At 49.1% G+C, this 12,437-nt stretch overlaps 1 protein-coding gene across 1 annotated transcript in view; it reads right to left on the minus strand.

The window, feature by feature from the left end:
- galnt2 (UDP-N-acetyl-alpha-D-galactosamine:polypeptide N-acetylgalactosaminyltransferase 2) overlaps window positions 1–12,437 on the minus strand; it is a 61,567-nt gene that overhangs the window by 17,528 nt on the left and 31,602 nt on the right. The window contains exons 2-3 of the mRNA XM_036546963.1: window positions 6,273–6,363; window positions 1,505–1,658 (exon numbers count right to left, since the gene is read on the minus strand). Of these exons, the coding sequence (XP_036402856.1) occupies window positions 1,505–1,658; window positions 6,273–6,363 (245 nt within the window). The remainder of the gene's footprint in view (window positions 1–1,504; window positions 1,659–6,272; window positions 6,364–12,437) is intronic.

The raw sequence follows: 12,437 nt of genomic DNA on the forward strand, positions 1-12,437 counted from the left end.
GATCTCACCACGAACCGTAAATCCAGTCAGAGCCGGTGTATGCACCTAAAGCTAAACATGCCTCCTGTCCTGCTCCTCCACCCACAGATCCTGATCGAAGCTCCCCGGTTGGACAGACTGCCATTTACCACCATGCTTCCTGTACTTCCTGTACCCGGGTTAGCAAGGAGATGCTGATGTATGGACATTGTCGAGTTATCTGGGGTTTCTGTTATTGCTTGTTATTTCTTTTTCTTTCTTCTTTATAATTCCTCCACTAGTTTTGATCAGTTTTATTTGCAGATAATCTGTCCATTTAAGTTCCAACGTGACAGACGTGGTCTGCATTGTAGCATAGTGGTTAAGGAGAAGGGCTTTTAACCGATAGGTTGCCTGTTCGCCTCCCTGCTAGGGCACTGCTGCTGTACCCTTGGGCAAATTAACCCACAACTGCTTCGGTATATACCCAGCTGTATAAATGGATAACATGTAAAAATGAGAACATATATAGGGTGCTCTGGAAAAAAGCATCTGTTAAATGACAAAATTGTAATGTGATGGACAGTGCCCAGGTTACAGCGAGATTCAACCGTTACCATTTAGCAACAAGCTTAGTCATGCTGATAAGGGAGGAGGAGTGAGCAGAGATGAGGAGAAGGAAGATGGCAGTGATCTTCTGCTCTGATCCAGATGGGCAATGCATGACCCCCTCAGCTGCTGAAGGTGCTTCTTTTGCACTTTCCCCATCTTTTGTGCACAGTCTGCATTTCCTACTCTAATGATACTGCTGCCTTTGATTAGTCAGCAGTTGGGAGGCGTGGCTGGAACAATGCTGTCATGGTTACACTGTTGGACGTGATGTGGTGGCAGGCAGAAATAACACACCCATTCTTGCTTTGATATTCCATTTAGAAGAAAAGCAACTAACACACATATATATATAAGAGCACGCACGCGCACGCATGCACGCTCGCACACACACACACACACACACACACACACACACACACACACACACACACACACACACACACACACACACACACACACACAAACATACAAACATACAAACACACGAACACACAAGCATACATACATAAACACAGACACATGCACGCGTGCACACACACACCCACACACACACACACATGCACATGTGCGTGTAAGTGTACATGCAGACCTCCAGTTATATCTGTATCTGAAGCAAGAGAAACTGCAGCTCTACAGTGACAAAGCAGCTCTCAGCGGTGCAGCTGGGGTGGAGCACAACTGTCTTCATTAACGACCATAAAGATACTGCAAGTGATGAGCTGATAGGAGCTGAACACTGTGCTAACGGACTCTGCAGCGGACAGCAGACCACCTGGAGCAGCTTTAATGCAAGTAAACTGGCCCTCTGTAGCAGCTCCGCCTACAGACGAAGCTAACCAATGCATCACTACCGGTCAGAGGGCCCCGCCCCCAAACCAAACCCTGCGGGCGTAACTGGGACGACCCCATTGGCTGCGGCGGGGCGGCGGCTTACTGGTCGTGTCTGGTGTCAGGCACGGTGCGGTCCATGCGCAGCCTGTCGCTCTCCACCTGGTTGAACTTGTTTCGGGCGTAGGGATCCTGTCCCGGTCGCACCACCGTCGCGCCCACGTACAGATCCTGGTCAAAGTCCTGCCACCTCACCTTACCTGCAGCAAAAGGCAAACACACATGAGACCTAAACATATGCAGAGCAGGTTTAAGAGCAAGTTTAATCTGATTAACACCCGTGGGTTTAATTAAACACCGTGTTTGACTGCGCGGAACAGAGTGTTACCGAACAGCACCCCACACCCACCCCACCCAAAACAAAAACTTTCTAAGAGGAACAGAAGGCAGACGGTTACATTTCTATTCTTATTTCAATCCCACAGGAGCCTCCCGTGTTTAGTTAGCAGATCACAAGGTTTCTCAGTGCGGTCTTTCTGAGGACAGAAACATGTAGCAAACGATGGGGTGGAATTGTAGCATAGTGGTTAAGGAGCAGGAATTGGAACCGAAAGGTTGCCGGTTCGATTCCCCACTGGGGCACTGCTGCTGTACCCTTGGGAAAGGTGCTTAACCCACAATTGCCTCAGTAAATATCCAGCTGTATAAATGGATAACATTGTAAAAAACTATAACCAATGTAAGTCGCTCTGGGTAAAAGCATCTGCTAAATGCCAATAATCTAATGTAACATAACGGTAAGACATTTCCCAGACTTCACTAGTGCCACCTACACCCAATCTCCAACAGGCCTAGCTGAACACCCGTCTGCCTGCCGCATGCTTCACCTGCAGGAGATCCCGAGCGGAGTGCCATCTCTCATCTACAGGACTGTAACAGCTTCAGGCTAAACACACATCGATGCCTCCTCTTCCAATTAATGTCACTAATTACTATGTTAACAAGTCCTCCACATCATACTGGACCATTTCACTGCACCAGTCAAGGAGAGACAGTGAGGACAAAAAAAAACTGAAAGCGATTCATCTTACTGAGTTCCAGCATTATGTCTTCAGCATTCTAATTAGGAATGTCTCTAAATAATCTGTCACTAATGCTAATTTTCCCAATGAATATTAATGTGAACGAGCAGACAGAGGGCAAGAACTACCGCATGAAAAAGCAGTTAATATGACCCTAACAGATTCAAAGATTTCAAAAAGAGACCGTTTTTTTTTTATTTGGTTAATGTGCCGGTCTGTTCAGCTAAAGTGTTCCTCACACACCATCACGAGGCGAATGGAGAAATGACCTTGAGTTTTTCACTAACAGGTGAAAAGGTTCATTTTTTCAGAAGAGCCAGCCTGGTCCAGGGTGACATCTCCACTGTGTCCTGCCACACTGTCAGAGGGACCTCTTCAGGCCCTTCACAAGTAACAGGAAGTGCTCCTCTTTCTACTTCCTGTGACAGACAGGCAGACTAGAGGGCACTGTGTGTTCGTCTGTCTAACAGATGAACAGATAACACAGGTAAAACACTACCAAATAAATTCACACTTTTTATGAATTGCTCAGATAACATCACGTGTATGCGCCAACCGTATTTGCCTACTGGTGCACTGTGGTGCTTGCATTGTAAAAAAACGGTTGCGGTAGGTGTGCTCGTGTGTACTCGCCCCACCCCGGGTTCCTGTGTGGGGTCAGTGGCTGTCACAGCAGTGGTGAGGAGTTAAATGCATAACTGGCCACTACTGAAAGTAAGGTGAAAAATGGGGAAAGTTTTTTTTTTTTAAATCAATTCAGGAAAAGCAATTCCCGGACACACAAGCACTGAAGGCTTTCAGGTGACATTGGCAATACTGAGACGTGTTAAGACATCACCCATTGTCTGAAGGTCTGCTTAATTACAGCCTCCCCAACACTGCTTCTCATTGGCTGTCTCATTCTGCGCTCGGCTGGCTGGGCTTCGGGCCCCATAGCTTTCGAAAGCTGAAACTTTCACTGACAAAATCAGACTGGCTCACCTCGGGAGAAGCAGGTTGACCAGATAAACTGCGTGAGGAGCTGCATACCTGAACACACAGGTGTTCACAGACAGAAGCCCCACAGGCCTGCGATTGGGTAAGAATGCTAATGCTGCCGAGAGGCTCCCACGGCAGGGGAATGTGTCAGTCAGGGAGCCTGGGAGTCCCACAGCCAGATGTCACACACCGCTCCACTCACATTTCACTCCAACGCTCCCGTACCCACAAGGCCAGGTTACTGACAACCCCTCACTTAGATCTAAGCAATGCCTCAGGCATCCCATAATTAAAAGGTTTGAATTCTCTCTATGGTACAATAAAGATCATAAATTAGTGCAAAGCAAGTCCAATTGCACAAACTCTTCAAAGCCATTCTGTCATACCCAAATGCAGCGCTGTGGAGCCTCTCTTTGCTTTTCAAAAATGAGTGAAAATCTCCAGCTTACAACAAGCATGTGTAGCAACAGAAGTGGTACAGCATATTTGCGTAAATTAGAACCATTTAAAGGAGACAGCTGTAAAAAGCCCCCTGCATGTGTTGTCTGCAAAACAGAAAGCTTTCACAGACAGTTACTGTACAGCGGTTACCTGAAAGAACCACATACAATGGTTCTGGGGAGTAATGACTAAGCAAGCCTCTAAATGTTTACTGGTTTAAAGCCACAGTGAACACCGCACAGAGAGTGCCAGCACAAATGCCAGATAGTGGGACACACCTTTACTACTGTAAAGTATGATTTTATCACAGGCCAACGGAAATAAATGCCTCCCAGCTATGGTGCGAAAATGCTTAATATGTCTGCACATTACCAGGGTAATCAGATCCAATGTCCCATTACACATTAGTGTGTGGCTGTGGTAAGGAGCAGGGCAGCAGTGTGGTGTAGCGGTAAGGAGCAGGGCAGCAGTGTGGTGTAGCGGTAAGGAGCAGGGCAGCAGTGTGGTGTAGCGGTAAGGAGCAGGGCAGCGGTAAGGAGCAGGGCAGCAGTGTGGTGTAGCGGTAAGGAGCAGGGCAGCAGTGTGGTGTAGCGGTAAGGAGCAGGGCAGCAGTGTGGTGTAGCGGTAAGGAGCAGGACAGCAGTGTGGTGTAGCGGTAAGGAGCAGGGCAGCAGTGTGGTGTAGCGGTAAGGAGCAGGGCAGCGGTAAGGAGCAGGGCAGCAGTGTGGTGTAGCGGTAAGGAGCAGGGCAGCAGTGTGGTATAGTGGCAATAGTGGTGCATTGCTGTTGTACCCTTGGACAAGGTGCTTAACCCTCATTAAATATGCACCTTTATGCATGGATAACGTGTAAACACATAACCTAAATTTGCTCTAAATGACAGCATCTGTTAAGCGGATGTACTATTGATATATATTTATAATGTGATATACAGAGCACTTCTGTATATTACACAGCTTCTGTGCTTCTTCACAGGCCGACATCGGTGCGCTGCAGTCAGCCCTGCCATCATACCTCCTGGCAATCCTCAGGTTGCCATGGTTACGAGAGGGACGGCTTGCATCTTCCACTCCTCAGTGTCACAAATCTTCTCGTTTGCAGACCACTGAAGAGTGGGGGGGGGCAAGGCCACCAGACTCGCGCCCAACCCGTGCCCCCCTAAAGGCGGGTTATTGTACTGCGGCTGGGAATCCAGGCGAAATACCGCCTAAATTCGCCACATGCAGAGGCACCTGAGAGCAAAGCCACATGTCAAACGCTCGGCCGCCCAAATAACAGGACGCACAGAGACCGACAATGCAGCAGGAATCCTAAATAAAAGAAGGCACTGAGGTCAACGCTTTGACCACCAATAGCTAATAATTTAGTAAAGCTCTAGGCTTAAGGTGACTTCCCCAACAAAAGCCAAGCATGCAATATCAGGGTGTGACAGCAAACTTTCTGTACTGAAGTGTATCTGAGGATTAAGTATTTGCTGCGAGGTGGGGAAATAAAATAGTGGATGGCTTTTTGTTCGGTGGGGTGGAGACAGTTTGTCTGTAATGAGAGACACGAATAATCTCTTCGTCCCCCTCTTCATCAAAAAAAAAGAAGGCACTGAGAGAGACTATCCAACAGAAAAGCTAAATAACGGGAAACATTTGAGACAGACTATCCAGCTAGAACCTTAAATAACAGGAAACGCTGAGAGAGTCGATCCAATAGAAATCCTAAATAACAGGAGGCACTGACACAGACAATCCAATCCACAAATTCCTCCTTTCTAGGTACCGTACACAACGCCACACGCAGGCCGAGTCCTCTTTTCCACAGCACAGCTGCAGCACACCATGTTTATGACAGAAAGTAGATAGAACAGCTGGAAGCACTCTCTGGAGACCAGCCTGGCAACACAAGCGTGCCCCGTTCCTGGGTGTCTGAGAAGCGCAGTGTTGATTTAAAGCAGATCAACATGCAGAAAAGCCCCTGAGAAGGCAAGAATGGATCTCCACCTCAGGGCCCTGGGCTTGGCTCAGTGTGTGGGCTCAGACTGGCATGCTGGGTACATGAGCTCATCGACAGGCACCCTGGAGTTGGGGTTTCAGGGTGCAGGGCTCACACACTCATACACAATATTGTTAAACCTCCCTGCTTTTTTAATTTGTCGCTCCATCTATCCTTGACCGGGCAAACAGCTGAACACATATCCAGTGTGGAGAGGGGGTCTCAGCTGACAGAGCAGTCACTTCTGACCTGCTTGATTACTTAGTGACTCAGCTGACCCCCCCCGGGTCAGCAACAGTATGCGGAGGGGCTAATTGCTCTTCGTCTCAGCTGACCCCAGGTCAGCCGCTGCATGCGGAGGGACTAATGAGAGAGGATGAAGTTTCATACCTGGGGGCAGCGTCTCCAGGCTGTGAGCCTTGTCCTCCGCATTGCCGTGTGCTTGATTTCTACTGGACGAGTCGAAGCTGTTCCAGTCATCCTACAGAGGGGAAAAGAGGAAACATGAGATCAGAACATGAGATCAACACCCTTGTGTCTGTATGTTTACCAGGTCTTCTGTTTTTTTTTCCCCCACATATGACCATAATTGTGGAGATCTTCCAGTTAAGACCACCTCTCCCTTTCCTTTGGATATCACATGATCCCATCATTTTTCCTGCCCTGTTACAAAGGAATATTCCAATTGGCTGCAATGATAAAGACTCCTCCCACTATAGCCTTCTGAAACTGCACACCCCGGTGAGATCTCCTCACAGTTATGTTCCCCCCTCCACAGGGCCAGCGCTGTGGGGGTGCTTAGGGGTGCACTGAGATTCGATTTAAGATACGATATGATGACATTTAAGATAAAATTTTTTAAGATGTGTTTTGTGCCCCCCCCCCCCCCCTCCCCCCTCCCCCCTCCCCTCCAGTGGATTGCAAGTGCACCCCTCTGTATTTTCTCCAGGCACCGAGCCTGCCCATCCATTAGATCACTCCTTCCACCAAAACTGCATTTTCCGTTATTCCCAGCAGACCAGACAGGCAGCCATCACTGGGTGTGTGGGGATGACCAGGTGTCCGGCAGACTCCCCTGTTCCAGACAGCGGAGACAGAGAACAGACACTACCCAGCTCTCAACAAGAGGAGCACGAATCAAGGTCACTCCCCTGCACTGAGCAAAAGCAGAACGCTCCAGGACTGTCTGAGTGGAGGCTAAACCTGAGGCTACACACCTTCAGCAACATACCCCGCACACCCCAATACAAGTGACCCCCCCCAGACACACCGGACACACCCAAACACCCCCCCCACACACACACACACACACATTCGCACACACTCTCAGCTGTCACAACAGCCATGTGTCAAATGTAAAGCAGCTCACGCCACAGGTAAACAAAGCCCCACACAGTTCAGAGCAGATTCTCGGTTCTCTGGCTAATACTGAAAACATGTTGATTACATTGTTCACCTCACTGAATAGCGTTCTGGCGAGGGCAGTCGATTCGACAAGCAAGGTCTGCTCCTGAGCACTGGGGAGGAGTGAGCCAGTGTGTTCCTTTCAGATTCGCGCTTTACAGTTACAATGTATGTGTGCAGCTGTACAGGTCTTTTAATTCCACCCTGCGTGCACATGAACAAAAGCTGACTCACATTCCTGGCTGTTCTATTGCCTTTTTAAATGCGTCTGCAAGAATCTACACACAACATCGGTACTGCAGTGAAGGTGCATATGCTGCCAACCTTTCATTTCTGAGGCCTTGACGATTCATAGCGAAGAGCATCTAAAATTCTCCATTTACTGGAAGAGGCAGAAAAATGTGAAGAGCTTTTCAGATGAAACCTATCGTTCAGAGTTTCACTGAGGAAGCTTTTGAAAACTGAGTTTGCATTAAAACCCATTCCAGGTTACTGCGGCAACCAAGAGCCCTGTGACCTGGGACTGCTTTGTGCAGCTGAAACCAGGAAATTTGGTGATTTGTTCAGGGCACTCAAAGGCCTATGCAAGTCAACCTACTCTTTACAAAACCAAGAACACCAAGAAGTATTTATCTGATAGGTTCAGAGCACACTTTGTTCTCCATCAAAACTGCATTAAACAGACAGAAAATGTATTCTGTGAGGGAATTCAGATAATTCAAACAGCTGCAAAATGAGTAGGTTGAAGGTTACTGATGCTATTATGTTTCAGATACTGTTCTCAGACACAGACCTGACAGCACAGATAGTGCAAAGTTCCTTCACTCCACCGCATCTAGACTCTCATCAGCTCCTGCAAGCTAGAATCTCAACTGCAGCTGGAAACTTATCAGCCTGTTCTCATTTCTGTGATAAAAAAAAAAATCATCCTCCGAAGCAGAAATTGCTACAAGAAACAAGAAACTGAATTTTAAAAAGAAGCAGACACAATTCCAAAAACGAAAAAGCAAAGCAGACACAGTGACTGAAGTGAAAATCAGAAACAGTAACTAAACTCACACTAAAGAGAGCATGTTACATATGGCCAGAAAACACAGTGGCCTGTGCCAACAGAGAGCACCTGCCCATGACCCACAGTGAGGCTTTGGCTGCAACCAAGAGCCTGTCTGAACTTTCTGAATCCTGCAACACGATGGCACTGAGAATCGATGCCCCAACTGAGGGTTAACAGCCAGTGGGCACTGCTCTCCAACACGGACCAACAGAAACTCTGGTGGAGCGCCGATCCTGGCCAAATATGCGCAATCACCCGGAGCTCCACAGAAACTCTCACAAAGCGCAGCCGCTGCATCTGGGTCAGCAGCCGCCAGGTGAGCCGTGCTGAATCTGTCAGCTGGCGGTTGGTTCTGGGGCCTCGGGGAGAGCAGAGCTCTTGCAGCACGCACAGGACTCCCTGCTGTCCTGCACTCTCTCTGAATTAAGGTGTGAGTCTGGGAGCCAATCAGCTGCAGGGAAGGGGTGTGACCCAGCCACACCCAGGAAGTTCTCTCTCAGGTGGAACCATGCCCCTCGTACAAGGTTCCTTCCTCTCTCTGCTGTCAGAGGGCGTCGGCCAGCCAATGAGAGGACAGTCCACAAACCTAAATTACTGTATATATGCTGCAGGGATGAGGCTGTGAACTGAAGCTACACAGGAGAAATGTATCAAACACAGGAAGGTTATGCAGAGCGTAACTAAGAATCCTGACCTTTAGAAGGAGCAAAGCAGGTTATTTCTCCCTGTTGGACACTCTCACGAGCTCTAAAACTAAACTCTATTTACCAGCACCGTGGGTGGGAAGGACAGGAGGCTGTGAAACTCCCTACAGAGTCTAAACTCTGCTGATCATCCAGCATTTTCTGCACAGGAGACCTAGCTCTCTCCTGGATGCCAGTCTGCAGACACGGTTTCAGCCCTGCATATTGGATTAAAGCTTTGCTGTGACAGATTCATGCATAGCCACAGTGTTATACACAGTCACAAAAGCAAACAGAAATAAATTCCTAAAATAACACTTAACACGCCGCATTCAGGGGTAAAATACATCTGATCGTGAGCGTGCAGAGTGCAGCACCCCACTGAGCAACGCCAACGCCAGATGATGCCAGTGGTTTTTGGGCATGTCGACACTCAGAGACTCCCTCCCCTGGAAGTCACCCAGTTCTGCCTCAGTCTAGCGATTCATAAGGGTTTTTAGCATGAGAAACACTGGACTCTTTGCAGAGCGGAGATCCTGGAGTCCAGACCGCGCTCTTTCAAGGTCGGACAGCGGAGCTCAGAGAAGTTTAGCCCGGCTGGCTGGTGGTGTGGTGTTCAGACGGGCTGAGCTCACGGTTTCCTGTGTCTCGGGCTGGCAGAGTCAGAGCCCCCCCCCCCCCCCCCAACACCACCCCACTGCCAGGGTTTGCCCGGCGAAGGGGAACTGAGACACACTGAGAGGCCTCCATCTTTATCTCCGCTTCAGTGAAGACCTTCCTGTCACACGTGGGTGGAACTGTCCCCACGGCTTAAACTAATAACGGATTGAAGGAAAGGTAAAATGACAAAAGAAGGACTGCTGCCAAGACTGACGACTTAAAATAAAACAGTCATATAACTGCACAAAGGAACCACAGTCATAACATTAACATATATATGAATGTCTTTTTTTCCTGCAAAGTCAGTGTGGCTCCTCCTCTTGGCAGTGCTTCAGACAGATGGTCCAGAGACGCGGGAGTTCCGCTGACTGTGCCGCATTAGGGAAAAGGAGGCCGTTACCAGAGGCACTTTACAGGACTCATTTAGTCACTTTTTGGCACTTTTTTATCGAAACATTCCCTGGACTCCCGCTCAACGCCCCCCGGGCATAACAAAAAAATGGCTTCTCTCTCCTGGGGGACAACAACTTCTTCTTTGAAGCAAAACCCTGTTCTCTTTCGAAGTGAAAATGGCCTCTCATTTTCACTGGTTTAGAAAGGAGTTGATGAGTTTCGAAACTGATTGTCGATACAAGTAGCTTTTGTCGAGTTTCATATCACCTCTTCCATGCCCGTGGGCCTTAGCCACGGCTGTTTGTCTCATGGAGGGATAATTAGCAGCACTACTGAGAGAGATTACCCCTAACGCTTTGCATGGGGAATACGCAACCTGATTGCAGTATATTCCACCAGGGGAAATGAAAGTAATTTTCTCCTCTTGTAATGGAAACTCAGGAGTCACACTGGCCACCCCCCAAAGCTCCTAATGGGAGCTGCACGTAGGCAGGCAATCGACTCTCTGGTACTCCCCTGAAAGTGAGTGGCCTTGCTGTGGGGTGGGGGCGCATTCCCTGGGGACATCCAGGCAGTTCCAGCAGCATGTGAGGGGACGGTGGCATATTTCCATTAGGCACTAGGTAGAGGAAGCACTGGACAGTGCAGAACAGAGTTTGAGCAGCAGGGGCCACTGTGTGCAAAAATGGCTACATGCATGCATTACACTACACTGCATTACAGTCATTTAGCAGATGCTCTTACACAGGTTACAATTTTTACATGTTATCCATTTATACAGCTGGATATTTACTTGGGCAATTGTGGTACCTTGCCCAAGGGTACAGCAGCAGTGCCCTAGCAGGTGATCAAACCAGCAACCTTTCGGTTACACGCCTGGCTCCCTACACTATCCTACACTGCCGCATACATGCAGAATGGGTCAGAGTCTCTGGCCTTTTGGCCCAGCTCTTCTGGATTACCAGCAGTTCCTTTAGTTACCCAATAAAAGGTATTTTCACAATCATGGACCAACACAGACAGGTGATGGGAATTCCCTGGAGCGGAGGAGGGGAGTGTTCCAACAACGGTTCCAAATCGGCCACTCTAAAGCCCCACCCACTCCAGGGACTGGTTCTCCAGACGCCCCATCACAGGGCAGAATTTGCTTCAGCCATATTGCGCAGAGCCACGCATTTCACTCAGAGGAAAGAGCGAGCGACTTTGTTTTAAAAACAAAGTCGGAGGCCGTGCGGAGATCCTTCCCTGCGGCAGGCACGGCAGATGGAGCCGCGGCGCCTTCGGGGGCCCCCTCTGGCAGGCGGCGGCTGACAGACGCCGTTCCACAAACCCCTGAGCCGCTCTGTGACGCGGGCCTCCTGCCGCTGCGCCACACTGCGGGCCCGTTCCAGCGGTTTGAAGCACACCTACTCTGAGGACTCCAGTCATGTACCAAGCCGGGGCGACGTGGGAAGAAACAGCAGACAGCAGCCATGCCCGTCTCCCGGCAGAGACGGGGAAATGTCAAGGATCAGAACCCACCGAGACGGTGCCAGTCTTTATCTCAAAAACAGCACAGTTGGGTCTGCCAAAGGGGTCCTTTTCCCCCACTGTCACATGTGTGTGTGTATATACATTCGGCTTTCTTGTAGGTACGCGTTTGAGTCTGGCCGTTATGCAACACACTTAACCTGGCCTTAACCCAAGATAAATGTCATGTCAGAGCTGCAGCCTTCTTTCATGAACTGCTTCCAGCTAATCCTCCGCAGCATTCCCCTGCAACTAAGGAACAGATGGATTCGGCACACAGAGGCTGGGAACTCGCTCACTCACGCAAATGAACTGGAAACTCAATATGAACTGGACCTTTCTGTGCCAGGAGGAAGAGAGGTCTCCTAACAGAGATATACTGTGGCTCAAACGCAAGAGCAAGAGCTTGTGCCAAGTCTTGGAACCCATAAGAATCGCGCGCACACACACACGCACACACATACACGTACTCACACATGACACATGCACACAGATACATCACATGCTCATGCACACAACACACGCACACACATACTCACACATGACACATGCACATGCACACAACACACACACATGCACACAACACACACACACATACTCACACATACTCACATGACACACGCACACAGATACATCACACGCTCATTCACACAACACACACGCACATGCACACAACACACGCACACAACACACGCACACAACACACACACACGCACACGCACACACACACACACACACACACACACACACACACACACACACACACACACACACACGTACTCACACGTACTCACACATACTCACACATACTCACACATGACACATGCACACAGATACATCACACGCTCATTC

This window comes from Megalops cyprinoides, chromosome 15 (assembly GCF_013368585.1).
Source record: "Megalops cyprinoides isolate fMegCyp1 chromosome 15, fMegCyp1.pri, whole genome shotgun sequence".
Classification (NCBI taxonomy): Eukaryota; Metazoa; Chordata; class Actinopteri; order Elopiformes; family Megalopidae; genus Megalops; species Megalops cyprinoides.